Raw genomic sequence first — 16,693 nt, 5'->3', positions numbered from 1 at the left:
TTGTGACAAGTGAAGATGAGCACATGTAATGCTTCTTGTGAGATTGAGGTGTCAGATGATGATGAGGATTTCATAGTTGCATATATGGCATTGGAATTAATGGGCTCACGTAATGGTGCACGGAAGAAGGTGGTGGATCCCAATATACCAAGGATGACTGGGATCCAATGGGTTGAACTCACTTTAAATGACCGAGTTGAGTGCTACAACATGTTCAGAATGACAAGGTCAGTGTTCTATCGTCTCCATGATACATTGGTTCAGAATTATGGCTTGACTCCAAGTAGAGGTATCTGTACCAAGGAAGCTTTAGCCATGTTTTTGTGGGCATGTGGTCCACCTGAATCATTGAGACAACTCAAGAATAGATTTGGACATTCATTAGAAACTGTCAGTAGAAAGTTCAGTGAGGTGCTTTACTGCATTTGTAGATTGGCAGTTCACATCATAAGACCTAAAGATCCACAATTTCGTACAATTCATCGAAAACTACAAGAAGCTAGGTTCTGGCCTCATTTCAATGATTGCATAGGCGCCATCGATGGAACACATATACCTGTTACCGTGCCAAAAAGTGAGCTACCAAAATACGTTGGCCGACATCATTATTCTTCACAAAATGTCATGGCGGTTTGTGACTTTGATATGCGGTTCACATTTGTTGTTACTGGTTGGCCTGGATCTGCTCATGACACTCGGGTATTTTTGGATACTTTAGTCACCTACAAGGAAAGCTTTCCACATCCACCTCAAGGCAAGTATTATCTTGTTGATTCCGGGTATCCTAACAGAAAAAGATATCTAGCACCATACAAAGGTCAAAGGTATCATGTGCCTGAATGGCAACATGGTCACCACCCAGTGGAATTGAAGGAGGTGTTCAACTATCATCATGCATCCCTTAGAAATGTGATTGAGCGCTCATTTGGAGTTCTCAAGATGAAGTGGCGCATTCTCTTGAAAGTACCTAGCTTTCCGGTTAATAAGCAGTCTCAGATCATAGTTGCTTGTATGGCTCTTCATAACTTCATTAGAGAAACTGACATAAATGATGAACATTTCATAACCTATGTGGATGACATTCGTGACGAATACCCTTCAGAAGATGATAGCCTAATGGGGGATGATATAGATACGTGTGCCTTCCGTGATGTACTTGCTTCGGCTTTGGTTGGTTGATTTATTATTGTAATTTTTAGTATTTTGTAGCATTTTCGATGGATCAAATGAGAGTTAATTTGACTTCTATTGTACTTTATATTTTTGTAGAACTAGATTTCTATCTCAAACTTCAAAAAGATGCAGAAAATTGCCTTAACATCAGTGTTACAAACAAAACGTGGTATTATCAGCCTCAGGGGTATAGCAGTCATTTTATATACAGGACAGATAATCTACCGGCAATAATCAGGACAGCCAAACACCTTGCTTATTCTAGACAGCAGATTCTCCAGATCGCAGCTTATCAGATAAGCATGCTCAGCTTATAAGCGAGTTTCAGAAAAGCGGTCCCAAACAGGCTCATACTGTATAAAAAGCACAGTGTACGTACGTCTAAGGCAGCGCACCAGCGGTCAACAACGTACGAGCCTGCAGAGGCAGATCACGTACGCACTCACGGCAAAAAGCGGGTTCGTAGATACTGTTTTTTTTAATAAAAAGAAGAAAAGGGGTTCGGCTGCCGTCCCGATTATCGCAATCGCAAATCACAATTGAACGCTCAAGTGTGTGCATGGCTACTCAAACACTAAACAAATCTGAAACATCGGAACCTCAGAAAAATCCAGAGGTGCATATATAGCTTCGCCCAAAGGTAAATAGCACGATGTTGAAAGCACACGTTCACTGTTCACACACCGGCCTGTATATATAGCAGGATTCATGCATGCTACGAAAATGGTACTAGTCTTTTTCTGTCCTCTGTAGCAGCTAGCTACCCCTATACCCTCTCGCACGCGCGCTGTATGATCGGATCACTTCATTCAGGAATCAGGATAATGCAGCATCTGGAACCGGCCCCAGAAGTCGTCGTCGACGTTCCAAAAGCTGCCCGCGTCGACCATTTCCACGCCGTCGGCGGCGGCGGCCGAACTCAGCTCGGAGTAGTAGTAGCGGTCACCGTAACTCGTCTGCATGTGCTGCCCGTCAACGCCGGCGGTGGTGGAGCTGTCCCGGCTCGTCAGCGCCGACGACGCGCTCCCGCTGTCGACGCCCGCGGCCGCCGCAGCAACGCTCTGGGAGCAGTGCGCTCCCTGCTCGGGGTGGTTTACTGGCTCCACGTACCACCAGTCGGCGGAGCTGCCGTGGCTTGCCGCCGCGGACGACGACGACGACGCGCCCTCGCTGGCGGTCATGGCCGCCGCCGTCGCGGTCGCGGTCGCAGGCGCGCGGTAGGGCTGCTGCGCGCTGCTGGCTGGAGCCGCCGGCCGCCTCTGGATCCTGGTCCTCCAGTAGTTCTTGATCTCGTTGTCGGTGCGGCCGGGGAGGTGCGCGGCGATCTTGGACCACTTGTTGCCCAGCGCCGCGTGGAGCTCCCGGATGGCGGCGTCCTCCGCCGGCGTGATGCCGCCGCGCCGCACCCCCGGGCGCAGGTAGTTGAGCCACCGCAGCCTGCAGCTCTTCCCGTTCCGGTTCAGGCCTGTTCGATCAATCGGACCAACACATCGATCAGAATTCAGAAATGGTTCAGTCCACGCGGATCTCAGCATCAACGTTGAGCCAACATCAAGAAGCTAAGTATGTAGGATTACCAGCGGCGCGCGCGAGGTTGTCCCAGGATCCCTCCCCGTGCTGGGAGATGTAGCCGACGAGGACGAGGTCCTCCTCCAGCGTCCACGGCCCCTTGCGCACCGCCGGCTCGCCGCCGCACGTCCTGCCCATCTTCCTCTCGCAGCCGACTTCTTGCAAGCTCTCGCTCTTTGTGTGTGGACTGTGGCCGGTCGTTGCAGCTGATCGTTCGGCGGCCGTTTATATAGGCACGCCGCCGACGGGATCGATCCTCGCGTCTACGGCATCACACACATGCATGTTTGCGTTTGAATAACCAGCCACGCACGCACTCAGCCACACGCTCTTTTGTGGCTGTGGCTTGCGGCCTCCAACCTTCGCCTCGTTTGGGCAAGGAGAGCGGCTGCTTTCGATCGACGGAGCCAGTGAGCCGCTTCCATTTCCGGATGCACGCATATACAAGTGACAAGTCCTCCAGCTCAAAACACTGAACACAGCTGTGCAGCACAGCAGTGAATAGTGATCATCTCCGAGAGTCCGAGCAGTGCAGTACGCGTAGGCTCTCTCTCGCTTTCGGCGCGCGACGGATCGACGGCGAGGAGTCGGCTTCCGCCACGTGCGTAGCCCCATAAACGCACAGCTCCATCTCCCAGCCGGTGTCACCCTCTCGAATCGAATCGCTTGGTCACGCCTCGCCCTGCTGCTCGATCGCCACTTGTCGTTGTCCATCACCGCTAGCTATAGCGCCTCCCGGAAATGGAAGCCATCCCGGCCACCGCCTCGACCGACTGACTCCTCATGGAAGAACTGGTTACTGCTTCAGTTGCGTGGTTTGGCCGCCCGTCGATCCGGGGAGGGGGCCGGGGTTGTTCTCGAAGGATCCATCATCGATCGGCCGCCGTGGATGCTGATCGCGACGTGCGACGACGAGGAACGTGGCCGGCGGGGCCCGTGCTATAGGCTATAGCCTGTAGCGAGTGGCGGCGTAGGCCACGTTTTCTTGATGGGGAAGGGAAAGGGAGTCGAACGCTACTCACTTGCGAGTCACCCAGCAAATAGGTTGGAAACCAAATTATACCCACACCATCCCATTCTCATGAGAGAAATTATATAAATCCATCTTATTCTAAACCACCACCACCACACACCAATCTAAACCAAACATTTAAGCTCATAATGTAATAACTATTAGTCAAACTATAGTTACAATCCAATAAAAAACCGTTTCTCAAAAAAAAAATTACAATATAGATCTTGTCGCACTGTTTTGCATAGAGTAGCTGTCAATTATACTGAGTTATCTCAGAAAATTTCGGTCAATTTCGATTAAATTTTATAGTGTGAACGCGAGGTTTTAATTCCAGGGTCCGGCTCTTGACATGGGCCCACGTATAGGTCTAGCCACACTGCTTTGCACAGAGTAGCTGCCAGTCATACTGAGTCATCTCCAACAAAATTCGGTCAATTTCGATAAAAAATTATAGTATGAACGCGAGGTTTTAATTCCAGGGTCCGGCTCTTGACATAGGGCTCACGTGTAGGTCTAGCCACACTGCTTTGCACAGAGTAGCTGCCAGTCATACTGAGTCATCTCCAGCAAATTTCGGTCAATTTCGATAAAATTTTATAGTGTGAACGCGAGGTTTTAATTCTAGGATCCGGCTCTTGACATGGGGCCCACGTGTAGATCTAGCCACACTGCTTTGTACAGAGTAGCTGCCAGTCATACTGAGTCATCTCCAATAAATTTCGGTCAATTTCGATAAAATTTTATAGTGTGAACGCGATGTTTTAATTTCAGGGTCCGGCTCTACACAAAGAATCCATTTCAACCCAACCCAACCCAACCCGTATTTACATGGAAGCTGCTCCACCCCATCCCATTAACTAATATAACCTATTTCAACCCACCCAAATACACTCCACATCAAAACACAACCCATTAAACTCATTTGAATCCACACCGTTTGCAGGGTGACTTGCGAGGGCAACTGAGCTGTTCGGTCCAACTGAACATGGAGTTGTTCTTCCTGTTCTAGACCATGTTTGGTTTCCTTCAATTTTTAAGAACAGAGACCCGAATTATTGGTGGCTCCTATACATCTTGTGGAAGATGGATAATACAACTATCTTTAAAACCCATTTGGTCCAATAAGTTGTTACAAATATGCTCAATATTTTGATAGAATTAACTCAACATTTTTCATAAACAGGTTCAACAATTGACTTCAGATTGTTGAAATTATAAAGATGAAATGTTGAAATCAGAAGCACAGAATGTTGAAAATACTAAAATTGAAAGTTGAACGGGGCGCTTCTTCTTTTTTCGAGCTGGAGCCTTCTTCTCCCGCGAGAAGGGCGGTGCGAGGCAACGCGGCGGCGGGTGGCGGCGCGGGCGCAGCAGGGCGCGCGCTGCGCGCAACGGCGGCACATGGGCAGGAGAGGCGGCGGGCGACGGCGTGGTGTGGTGCCCGCCGGCGAGGCGCGGGAAGGCGGCGGGCAGCGGCACGGTGCACGGCGGCGGCGGGGTGAGGAAGATTGGGGAAGAGAGAGAAAGTTAGGGTTTGAATGGGATCCAACAGCTCTAGTTTTTTTTGAAAGGCTCCAACAGCTTTAGTTGTTTGCACGAATCTCAAATACTGGAAGTTAGGGAAGAAAAAAAACTTTCGAAAGATGTATATGATCCGTGCGAATTATTGGGCCCTGTCAAGGTATCTTACTGAGCTGCAGAGGCCACGAGGATTCGGCCCGAGGAAGACAATGGGCCGACTCGGACCGACCCAAGTCCAACCCAACTCACCGATTTCGGGCACGCGACACGGCGTCAGTCCTCGAGCGGCCACTCCACGCTCAATCGCCAGGGTGGAGAGAGAGAGAGAGAGAGAGAGAGAGAGATCGAAGCGGGAGAGAGACAAGGGCAGAACCAGAAGGCGCCCGCCGCTCCAATGGCCGCGGGCCTCCGCCTCCACCTCCTCCCGTGCCTCCGCGCCTTCGCCGCCTCCTCTCGCCCGCTGCTCGCCGCGCACTCCGGAGCCCTGCCCCTGCCCGTGCGCCGCGCCGGCCCGGCCATGCCCCTCGCCGCCCGCGCGCGCGGCGGCATAGGCTCCTTCTCCACCGCCGCCGCCCCTCCCGCCGAGGACGAGGAGTTCGCCACGGGTTAGCCGCCTCCTCCTCCAAAAGTCCTTCGAGCCACTAGGCGACTTCTCCACTCGATCGCTCTCGGCTTACTTGGGCTGATGCTGTGTTTCACGGTCTGCAGCTGCCGACCTCCGGTTCGAGCGGCCGCTCGAGGTCGTCAAGTACCCCGACCCCATCCTGCGCGCGCGCAACAAGCGCATCAGCACCTTCGACGCCAACCTCCGCGCCCTGGCCGACGAGATGTTCGACGTTATGTACAAGTGGGGTCCTCTGAGCCTTGCGCAATTTTTGTTTCCATAGCTTTAAGCTATGTGCACCGCGACTGTTTGATGAAACGCGCGAGAGGGTGTCGTGCTAATAGGCACCGAATCGGCGTGCTGTTGTTTCAAACAAATAAGCGTGCCTTTGTTAGCTTGATTGGGTGTCCGTAATAGTGGGCTTTAGCCAGGGCTTATTTTTGTGAAAATCTTTCTATGACTGTTGATTTGAGGAGGCATTTGTTTGTGTGGAGGGATGGTGAATTTGTTTGGGTAGTTCTTAGATTAGTACAAACTTGATGCAATAAGGGCTAGTTACATTAGGCATGTTTCAAATATGAGCAAAGTATCCAATCATAGGCCTGCGGCCTGCCTGCTGTTTTGAGATAGAACTGTGCCAGACTTATTAGGAACTGTACTGGTCGGTTAAATAGTTGGTTTCTGTACAGGACTGATGGCATTGGTCTCTCAGCACCACAAGTCGGAGTGAATGTGCAGCTTATGGTGTTCAATCCAGCTGGGGTGAAGGGGGAAGGAGAGGAGATTGTCCTTGTCAACCCAATGGTATACAAGTCTGGGAAACGATTGCTTGTGTTCGAAGAAGGGTGCTTATCATTTCCTGGAATATATGCCAATGTGGTGGTGAGAACAGTTTACCATACTGATTTTGTTACCCTGCAGAAGACTTTGTCTGTCCTTTATCTGACCTTAGTGTGATGCTTACCATTAGACATTTTCATAACATGCCAAATTTATGATTGACATTGGTACATGTTACATGGCTTTGACATACTAAATTAGTATGTAATTTTGTAAATTATCATCCTCTGCCATTTCTTTTTTTAACCAATCAGCCTCTGCTCGGCAACTGAAAAGGTGCTCAATTAATAAATAAAGTTAACTTTGTGGCCATTGTTTGCTTGCAGAGACCAGAAAGTGTGAAAATTGAAGCTCAAGACGTTACAGGAGCAAAGATCAAAGTAAAATTATCTGGCCTACCTGCAAGAGTTTTCCAGCACGAGTTTGATCATTTGCTGGTATGTATTTAACCACTATCCAAGTGATTATCAGGTCCATCTGCACAATAGTAATTCTTTGAGTCATGTCTCCTTTTCTCTCTTGACATATGCATTTGTCCACTGAACAAACTGATGACTCAGATATGTTATTCTCATAACGGAGGGATGCATTTAGTCCATGCCAAATGGAAGTGTACTTAGTACCGTAATCAAGCTACTGAGTTTTTAAGTCTATGTACATATATGCTATTTCTGTTTAATTTGCTATCACATATACTCCCTCTGGTTGCAAATTGAGTCATCCTAGAGTTGTGCCTGTCAGGTACTTTCAGTTTCAGGTTTAACCTTCATTACATAAAAGAAGTCTAAATTGGACATGCAAAATTGATATTACAGTAATTAGACATTTTCCTGGTTTTTAATGTCTAATATCATATAAATTACTGGTTAAAGTTTTAATTTGCATACGGAATATGTTATCAGGGCCATGCATGTTGTTTGTGGATTTGCAGGGGATCCTTTTCTTTGACAGAATGACAATGGATGTTCTTGAGACCGTACGTGAGGAACTGAAGGTTAGTACAATGTGGTTTTGAGTACATCATGAGGGATTATGTTGAAAATTCTTATTTGGCCATTGGTTTCTGCATCTATATGTTCTCCATCCCGGAATGATGTCAGCTTAAGTTGCCTTTCATATATAACCAAAATTAATAACATGTGCGTAAACATTTCTCCAAGGCTGCACATATAATTTGACTTAGTGGTTAATATTTTACATATTTTGTATATGACCTCATACTTCTTTCCTTGTTATTTCCTTTTTTTTTAAAAAAAAAAGAACCTAGAGAAGAAATACGAGGAAAGAACAGGACTGACGAGTCCTGAAACTGTTGAGAACTACAAGGGTACAAAGGATGTCTTTAGTTTTTCGAGATGAAGGGTTGTAGCAGGTCTGTTTCATCTCAATACCCTTCTAATTTGGCTATCTTCTCATTCACTGTCTGGTGATTCTAAGAATTTTTTTCCCTATTTTATGGACAGACTATGGAAATTTTGCAAATACATCATCAAGCTGAGCTTTAGCCTGAAGAGTTTTTGGGACAGTTCTCTCTCACACACACACTACTTTAGTTGCAGTGTTGGCAATCTTGCTATGTCTAATTTTCTGCGATATCAATTAAACTAGAGACAGCAAGTTCACTAGTTACAAATGAGGTTTAATTTTCAATGCTTATGTCTGTATTACTGTTTTGTCCGTGTATTTGTGACTCTTGGGTAATGAGCTATTGTAAAACTGGTTTTCTCTGAAATTATTTATGGAATGGTGATTTTTTTTTGTTTTCTCAATTTCTTATTAATGAACATGTCTCAGAGACATACAATTTTTTTTTAAAAAAAACAATGAGATAAGTTTGTAGCTGGCCCTTACTGCATGCAGATGCATCATTTTTGTCGCCACATTAGGAACACATCATAATGTATCATAATATAGTGTACCATCATCATCTTTTTCATTATGTGATGCAAGTAATGGTGATGTTCCTTTTGAAACTATCATTTGTAGCATCCCAGAATCATAGTTAATGGACTTGTTTCATTTTCATGTTTTACCGTTTACCAAGCAGTTTGTGGTAAGAGCAAATGTTTGTACTTAATAGGCCTTACACTTTTTTCCTGTAAATATTATCTTTATACCGCCACATCTGTTTTGCTGGTTTGATTGCTGGACAAGCACACTAAGACAGTATAGATTGCAAATGACATACCTCTTTCATTAACAAATGGTTGCCACCAGCTGCCCAATACTTTTGAATTTTGGCCATCAATATGTTTTAAGATATACAGAATGTCTACGTAAAAATTGTAACCTTAGATTAATCAATAGGAATGCTTCCATGGATTATGTTTCTATTTGATTGTTTGACAGGTTTCTAGGTTTTAAATATTGATTGATGGCTTAAAACTCCAAGTTCTTTGCAACCAGAGTGGGTAAAATAGTATGTGCTCGAACAGATATGATTCTTTGTTTTAAATATTGATTGCTAGCTTAAGTTTTAATGGACTGAAGAATGAAGATTGTGGTAGAAGAAAAAAAATATTGTTGAGTATGGCACAAAAGTAACATTTTTAGCATCCCAGAATTATTCTAGCATTGAAGAACTTTTGTAGCATCCCAGAATCAATCTTCTTGTGAAACTAACATTTCTACCTCAGTTAATGGACGTGAAGAGTATGGTAGAAGAAAAATTCTCCATCAATTCATAATTTTTGCTTTACAGTTGGAGAGACATAACATGTCTAGTTGTAATTTTTTTAAAAGGAATAAGAAAGGCAAAGAACTATATGCTCCATCTTTTGTACTGGATCATATCTTTGACAGTTCTAGATCCTGTTTCAGTTTTCTTTTTCCTCGTTATGTGTGAAAGATTTGGAGAAGCTAGTTACATGACCGGTTAGTCCCATATTACATATTTCCTATTTTTATACTGTTTTGTTCTCTTGTTTAGCTAAGCTTCTAGAAACACATAAATACAATAATCCATAGGCATGTTGCATGTATCTGACTTATAAATTGGCACTTTTGCATGCCATGTTCTTTTGATTAGTTATTAATTTTAGATAATCTACCATCTTTCTGTGCATTATAATTAATAATTTTAGTTAATCTATCATCCTTTTCTGTGCATTGTTATGCAACTACTTTGATATCTTGGAACACTTGTTGCCCCCATTTTTCAAAATAAGTGCAGCTGAACCCATTGGTATCCCCTAAGTATTATGTCTACTGTCATATACTCATATTGCAATTAACAGGTGGCATTTGTCAGCTAGAAACTGACTATATTACAATGCCTTATTTTTCTAACCATTTTCTAGTGTCCTTGAACATCCATTTCCTTTTTATATTTAGTCCATGTAATTTTCTCCTTAAATTTCATTGGTATCCTTAACAATCGATCTCTAGTTACTCCCTACGTTTCAAAATAAGGCATTCCAACTTTCTTGGACAGTCAAACTTTTTTTATGTTTGACCAAAATTATAGAAAAGATTACAGATATTTATAGCACCAAATAGATATACTATTAAAGTATATTTAATGAAGAATCTAATGATACTTATTTGGTATCATAAATGTTAGTACTTTATTGTATATAAACTTGGTCGAACTTGAAATATTTTGACTCTCCAAGAAAGTTGGAATGACTTACAATTTATTATTTTGATTATTCAGGTTATGTATTCACCAATTTCCATTGAACCCTTTGCTGTAGCTCTATTTACACCTAATAAAGAAAACAACCTTGGTCATCGTGTTACTCATATTTGGAAAACTCAAGTACATACTCTTGCTGTATAACCATTCAAATGATTATATGTATGTTCTGTTTAATGAAAAGGTTAAAAATTCTAATAAATGACATCAAAATAACTGTATATATGCACATAACAAAGCAATGGTGCAAAGGGGTCGGATGTATCACAACGACCACTCATGGATAAGCACCAATCTAACAGACGAAGGCACTTATAGTGTCAACATATATCATTATATGTCTGTAAGTTGTTCCCAGCAGGTTTTCCAATCTGCAAGCAAGCTATGGGAGGGACAGTCGGGGTGTAGAGTTCCCCAAAAGCTTGCCAGCAGAACGGGTTGTTCAGGTGGTAGTGGGGTACTTGCACTGGTCTGAGTTGCACACCTGTAAGAGAGATCCCTGAACAAGGTAAGCTGTCACTGCATGCAAAGTGGACAGGTTTGATTGTAAATGTCCCTCTGATGTTCTCATACTGGACCCCTGATACTGCCACTGCTGATGTTTGATTTCTGCAAGTGCTTTTGTCACAATAAAACTGATCTATAATAATAGGTGTTTGAACTTCCGAGACTTGTATATTTGAGAACCTTATGTCTTGAACCAATCCTACACCACCCTGCAAGAAACGAAAGTTTAATTTATTTAGCTGAGTATAATTATTATTGTTTCGCTTGGCGTCATCATTTTTTTCTTCTTGGAACCTTCCAAGGTTGTTGCTTTTATAGCTATCAAAAGATGACATTTCTTTTCCTTTTCAGTTTTTCTTTTGTGAGGTTGTCATTTGTCTTCTGTTGAACTAGGATTTTATTTGTATATATGCGCCCAAGTTTACCTGACAGGTCTTGATCCTGACACCATTCATGGTTCGGAACATGTTGACATCTCTTACTGTAACATTTGATACACATGCTTTTGTGTTGTCCCGTCCCAGTCCACCTATGCTGATTCCATGGCCTGGTCCACAATTCACGTTGTGTATATTTATGTTGCTGCATCCTGTCTGGATGGAGATACAATCGTCACCTGCATTGAATAAGACAAATTGGTCACATTGATGTTATACTACTTTGGATTTACTGTGAAAGGTAGCTGGATGTTTCAAGTACCCACAACAGTTTTTCAGTGTACCCTTAACTCTGAAACCTGTCTTTTGACATGCAGACTGTACAGGAGGTATAGAACTGAGGTGCAAGCTTTCAGTTAGCCCTAGGTAATTGTTTTAAAGTCACAAGTTTGTAGATAAAGCCTCATATATTTAGAATATATGTATTGTCTTCTGTTGAAAATTCCTTCTTTTGTGGTTAATGAATATAGCCTAGATGCCTCTTGACTTTGGATGCAACAAGGAATTACCGCAAGCCATGTTCGTATGATGAATGCTGACATCTTTGGAGTTCTGCAGGTGTATTCCGTCAGTGTTGAGACTGTTCTCAGGGGAGGATATAGTCACATCGTGAACCATCACTCCTTGACAGTTGTCAAACTTAAGATGGCACTGTGAGCTGTTGACAATAGTGATGCCAGCTACCAAGACGTTGAAACTACCATAAAACCTCAATGCCTGCATCAGGTTACGAAATCTGATTTATCATTATTTTGTTTCTGTAAGTGGTAATAATGTCAAAAAGATAATTGATATTCTTACTGTAGGTTTAATCTGTGGCATTCTGTCGAGCTCCACATCGTACTGCAGGAAAGTATCCAAGGTAAACAAACACGACCAACTTTTCATTCGAGTAATTTATTGACAATCATACACTTGGTGGCCAGTTCTTACTGTGTCATCATCATCATCATCCTCTGGGTCTGAGTAGGTCCACCATTGTTGCCCTCTGCCATTTATGATGCCATTGCCTTGAATTACTATTCCATTTAGTTTGGTGAACTCAAGCCACTGGAGCAAGCCAGAACCCCAGGCTTTAGCACTGGTTGGAGCTAGGATTGTTCCTTCCAGCTGCAAAATAAGTACAACATGAAACAGAATTTACTTGTTGCACCTATTCTTCCAATATCAAATTAGACGAAATACAGTCCTGCCCTACCTTTTTTTTATCAGTTTGGGCAATGAAAGTTATCGGGAAAGTTTTTTTTTGAGTAATTATTTGGGACTAAGAGCATAATATACCTGGAAGATGATGTTTGGTTTGCAGTAAGGCCCAGAGAATGAGATTGGCCCAACAAGGAACTCTAGTTCTGGTGGTATGAGAACTGTAGACGCCCCCTGCTTGCAGGCAGCAGCCCAGGCTCCTTCAAAAGCCTGTTTGCAAATGCGTACACAATTATTAGCTATAGCTTCTACCGAAAAGACAGTCCTCTGGAATCTAGCATCACTAAATCAAATCAGCAAGGGGTAAAACACACTCTGTAAAGCCCAGTCTCCCTAAGATAGATAGTCAGCAGTTGCGCTCTGCGTCTTATTTTTTCGACTGCCGTGCCGGAATGACAAGCAATTTATTACCACCGAAAAAGAAATTGAAAAAAAACTAAGTTCTTTTTAGTGAAAATATAAAAGAAGTCATAATTGATAAAGATTTCAAACCATGCGACAATGCATCTCAAAATATTTTTAGATGAGGTTTATTTCCTTGCAATTACAAATTTCCCATGAGTTTTATTTTTTGCTTTTTAATAAGAACATAAAAAAATATTACTATTGATTCATGCCTTGTGTTCTTGCAAAAGTTAAAAAAAGGACTAGGTTAATGCCAAAGAGAGAGTTTGCTATATTATCTATCTGTAAAGCCTGGGGAATCTCAAGGTTAGAATAATTTTTTTGTTTGTTTCCTCTGCACATAAAAAAGTCTTGCAAGAGCTGTGAAAAAGGTTCTCGTGTTGTGGATCCTGACTTCTTTCGTGTAACCATTGTTCTCTCACATGACTGTATAAATAAAAAAGCTTGACTAGCTAGATGTGTAAATGCGTCTGTTTAGCATTAGATGCAACAATCATGTGAGAAGGAAAGAATAAGCCAAAGTAGGGAACAAATCAAATTGCTGGCAACACATGCAGACACGCGAAAAAAGACCAGAAAATATGACGCTTGTGCCAACTCTCTCGGGCTCTGCACTAGAAATGTGAGGTGGTGAGAGTAAACTGGTACCATGTTCATAGGCAACATTGAAATGCCCACCACCATAGATTGCAGTTCTGGCAAATAAATTCGGGCTAGCAAAAGCATTCGTAATAAATTCACATTTCTAAAAATTCAGGAGACAATAAGAAAAATATGCATGATAAATTCTAATCTCAAGATGTCATTGGTATGACAGTTTCCACTGGAGGGGATCAACATGGAGTTCTCATGCAAGTCATGAGGAGGCGAGTCTGAAACAAAGCGTTTGAAGGGCAAACTGGACAAAAGGAATTGGCATTGAGAATTTACAACACAGAGAATGCATGGTGCTTGATAATTTTATAAATTTAGTTTGAAACAGAGCATTTGAAGGTGAAGCTGTCAACCTTAGTATCATCTGAGACTCCATCACCCTTGGCTCCAAAATCAACCACGTTGAAGACTGCACCCTGTGAGGCAGGTGGTGGCAGTGGTGGCCGCGATGGCTGTTGATGACCCTTTCCACAGTTTGGAGTCGGCGGCTTGGGACTCGGATGCCTACTGCTGTTGGCAGGGCTTGGACTTGGGCTGACAGGGGCATCCGGAGTTGGACTTGGCTGGTACGGATTCTGATTTCCTTTGCCAGCACCAGGGCTTGGTGTCGAGCTGACCGGTGGCTTCGGACTTGGCCGGTTGCTGCCATGTTGCCGGTGGGAGCTGCTCTTCTTTCCTTTGCCTTTCTTCAGCTGCGAGGAGCCTGGTGAGCTCCTAGGCCTCCAATGCTTGCCTCTTCTCGCCTCGCTGACATCAATGGTGGAGCAAAGAGCAAGGAAGACAAGGAGAAGCAGGAGGCCGAGGCCTTTTGCTCTCAGCTTCATCCTTCTGTCTGTATCTATTGGCTGTGTGGACTGTGAAGGTTGGATTGTGTAGCTGGTTAAGTAGATAGAGAGCAGAGAGCGAGAGAGGCCTGTGCGGAGGGAAAGGGAGGTGGTTTAAATAGCGAACCTCAGAGCCGGCCACGTTCTCGTGTTGTCAGGATTTTAGATGAAAATGAAATGGAAAATGATTGGGGAATGGGACCCCCAAGTCACGTGCACGCAAGGGAGACATGCTTCAGTCTTATATCTGCACAGTGAAGTTGTAGCGCCACTTTTTTACTATTTCGTCGCAATTATGGTCATTTGTAGCGTTTGATTGCCTTTGTTGTGCTATTATATGAGAATCTGTCGTTTGTGTTTATCTTTAGGCGAGGGATAAACCTGGCATGGCTCTTAGTTAACTCCTATTATCATGGCATTGATCTTGTCATTGCCTACTAGTATTCCGGAGGGCATTAAAGTTTAGGCGATATGGGTTGATTTGTGGAAAAAAAACAATGGAGAATCTTTCTGGTTTTGATTTATTGCTAAAGAATAATTGTACACTCTTAATGTACATGGCGTGTAATTAGTGTGGGATAGGGAGAGCACGCCTGCAGCTGAACTTGTCTAGAATGAGGTATCCCTAGAATATTTTTGGAGAGCGAGGTGTTTAGGGGAAAAACTGACAGAACTTGTGCCGAGATGGTGCCTAGCTCATGAGTCATGACGACCATGGCGAGTGTTGCCTCGACCTGGCAATCTGGCATCCCTGGCATGTGCCCATGTTCCAATATACTGGTTTGCGGGAGCACGACTTTCTGTACATTTAATCCCAGTATAGGTCACCCTGCCCTCCCTTTTCTCCTATTTAAGGAGCATTACTGCAGCGCTTGCGCCATCGTGCCATGGCTGCACTAGCTACTGTACAGCCATGTGTATGCGGCCAGGGCCAGGTCACAAATTGGCTGTAGATCGAAGCCAAAAGCGGGCACGCGTGGGTGAGTGGGGTGACCGATTCCCATTCACTCGCCAACGCCAAGGCTCAATTCAGCTCCCTCAGAGCTTGCAGGCGCTGCCACTGAAACTGCCCGTGTGTGTGTGGCTCGGAAGGACCGTGTTTAGTTCTTTTTACAAAAAAATTTTGCAAATTTTTTTTGCAAAAGAATCTTACCAATTTGAAGTACTAAATAAAGTCTATTTACAAAATTTTTTGCACAGATGGGTTGTAAATCGCGAGACGAATCTAATGATGCTAATTAATCCATGATTAATTAATAATTAGCGGATGGTTACTGTAATATCACTGTTGCAAATCATGGATTAAGTATGCTCATTAGATTCGTGTCGCGATTTACAGCCCACCCATGTAAAAAGTTTTGTAAATAGACTTCATTTAGTACTTCAAATTAGCAAGATTCTTTCGCAAAATTTTACGTTTTTGGGTTTACGGGGTGCGAACAGGGCCCTAGGTAATCCATGCGGTGGCTTCTTAAGAGTCATGCGGCTACAAATGACGGCGGTGTGGCCTGTGGAACACCGGCGGCAAGTGGCAAGCCGGCCGGCCATACGTACGTGGCCAGGAATGGCCGCACGCTGCACGGGGGGCCGCGCGCGGCGTGTCGCATGCACGCGTTCCCGTCAGCCCTCCGGTGGCGCTGGCAGGCCGCAGGCTGAGGCAGATTTTTTTTTACTGACCGCCACCCTCCATTTCCGATAAACCGGACCAATTTGACCTGTTACTGAAAAAAACCATTCAAATTCAAATTTCAAACAAAGAACGGCAGTTCAACCGGTTTCCACCGGTTAGCCGACCGGTTAGACCGTTACCGGTCGGTTTGAGTGGTAACCGGTCAAATTCAATTTTTTTTCTTTTTTTATTTAAATTCAAATGCCCGCAAAGTATACTAAATAAATATTTGTACAACATGTTTTAGCCTAAATGAGCCCTCCAATCCTCTTTTGTACTACTTTTACATTAATACAATGTATAACATGTTTTACATTATATTTGTATACTTTTGTATGCATGTTTTTTTGTTTAACTTCAAATGCTAGTAAAGTATACTAAATGAACGAATATTTGAAAAAAAATTTGACATCATTAGATTCGTCACAACTTGAAGTATTTTTAGGAATTTTTTGAGAATTTTTCATTTTTTTGAATTCAAATTTAAATTTTAAATTTGGGCCGGCAGCAGGCACAGCCACCGCTCTCCCTCCGCGAGAGTCTGCTGCGTCGTCCTCCACTCCTCACCCAATCATCCATCCAGCATCCGCCTGCAACCGGCCATCGACCTCCCCGTGGCTCCGCGCCGTCGTCAC

At 43.9% G+C, this 16,693-nt stretch overlaps 4 protein-coding genes across 4 annotated transcripts; 2 read left to right on the top strand and 2 right to left on the bottom strand.

The window, feature by feature from the left end:
* The first annotated feature begins 15 nt into the window (after nt 1-15).
* On the top strand, nt 16-1,179 carry LOC120709940 (protein ALP1-like). The gene has a single exon (XM_039995558.1). It carries the CDS (start codon nt 16-18, stop codon nt 1,177-1,179), a length of 1,164 nt encoding a protein of 387 aa, XP_039851492.1.
* A 635-nt stretch (nt 1,180-1,814) lies between these two features.
* Nucleotides 1,815-2,883, bottom strand: LOC120707546 (MYB-like transcription factor EOBI). The gene is made up of 2 exons (XM_039992463.1): nt 2,751-2,883; nt 1,815-2,638 (listed from the first exon to the last, which is right to left on the bottom strand). Exons 1-2 carry the CDS (start codon nt 2,878-2,880, stop codon nt 1,983-1,985), a joined length of 786 nt encoding a protein of 261 aa, XP_039848397.1. The 5' UTR covers nt 2,881-2,883; the 3' UTR covers nt 1,815-1,982.
* A 2,683-nt stretch (nt 2,884-5,566) lies between these two features.
* On the top strand, nt 5,567-8,491 carry LOC120707545 (peptide deformylase 1B, chloroplastic-like). The gene is made up of 7 exons (XM_039992462.1): nt 5,567-5,883; nt 5,987-6,125; nt 6,572-6,764; nt 7,049-7,159; nt 7,654-7,716; nt 7,983-8,094; nt 8,186-8,491. The coding sequence occupies exons 1-6, from the start codon at nt 5,673-5,675 to the stop codon at nt 8,079-8,081; spliced, it is 816 nt and encodes a 271-aa protein (XP_039848396.1). The 5' UTR covers nt 5,567-5,672; the 3' UTR covers nt 8,082-8,094; nt 8,186-8,491.
* Nucleotides 8,492-10,466: 1,975 nt separating this feature from the next.
* LOC120707543 (polygalacturonase At1g48100-like) lies at nt 10,467-14,466 on the bottom strand. The gene is made up of 7 exons (XM_039992460.1): nt 13,919-14,466; nt 12,585-12,716; nt 12,237-12,413; nt 12,105-12,146; nt 11,813-12,020; nt 11,292-11,482; nt 10,467-11,075 (listed from the first exon to the last, which is right to left on the bottom strand). The coding sequence occupies exons 1-7, from the start codon at nt 14,387-14,389 to the stop codon at nt 10,680-10,682; spliced, it is 1,617 nt and encodes a 538-aa protein (XP_039848394.1). The 5' UTR covers nt 14,390-14,466; the 3' UTR covers nt 10,467-10,679.
* Between the last annotated feature and the right edge of the window lie 2,227 nt (nt 14,467-16,693).

This window comes from Panicum virgatum, chromosome 5K (assembly GCF_016808335.1).
Source record: "Panicum virgatum strain AP13 chromosome 5K, P.virgatum_v5, whole genome shotgun sequence".
NCBI classification, from domain to species: Eukaryota; Viridiplantae; Streptophyta; class Magnoliopsida; order Poales; family Poaceae; genus Panicum; species Panicum virgatum.
This window is presented reverse-complemented; position numbering and strand designations above follow the sequence as displayed.

Excerpts from the sequence above, each read along its gene's own strand:
- LOC120709940 (XM_039995558.1), top strand. The coding sequence starts at position 16 with ATGAGCACATGTAATGCTTCTTGTGAGATTGAGGTGTCAGATGATGAT.
- LOC120707546 (XM_039992463.1), bottom strand. The coding sequence starts at position 2,880 with ATGGGCAGGACGTGCGGCGGCGAGCCGGCGGTGCGCAAGGGGCCGTGG. Across the intron at positions 2,639-2,750 it reads CAACCTCGCGCGCGCCGCTG|GCCTGAACCGGAACGGGAAG; the intron begins GTAATCCTACAT and ends TTGATCGAACAG.
- LOC120707543 (XM_039992460.1), bottom strand. The coding sequence starts at position 14,389 with ATGAAGCTGAGAGCAAAAGGCCTCGGCCTCCTGCTTCTCCTTGTCTTC. Across the intron at positions 12,414-12,584 it reads AACCAAACATCATCTTCCAG|CTGGAAGGAACAATCCTAGC; the intron begins GTATATTATGCT and ends CTTATTTTGCAG. Across the intron at positions 11,483-11,812 it reads TCATACGAACATGGCTTGCG|GTGACGATTGTATCTCCATC; the intron begins GTAATTCCTTGT and ends TATTCAATGCAG.
- LOC120707545 (XM_039992462.1), top strand. The coding sequence starts at position 5,673 with ATGGCCGCGGGCCTCCGCCTCCACCTCCTCCCGTGCCTCCGCGCCTTC. Across the intron at positions 6,126-6,571 it reads ATGTTCGACGTTATGTACAA|GACTGATGGCATTGGTCTCT; the intron begins GTGGGGTCCTCT and ends GTTTCTGTACAG. Across the intron at positions 7,717-7,982 it reads CCGTACGTGAGGAACTGAAG|AACCTAGAGAAGAAATACGA; the intron begins GTTAGTACAATG and ends TAAAAAAAAAAG.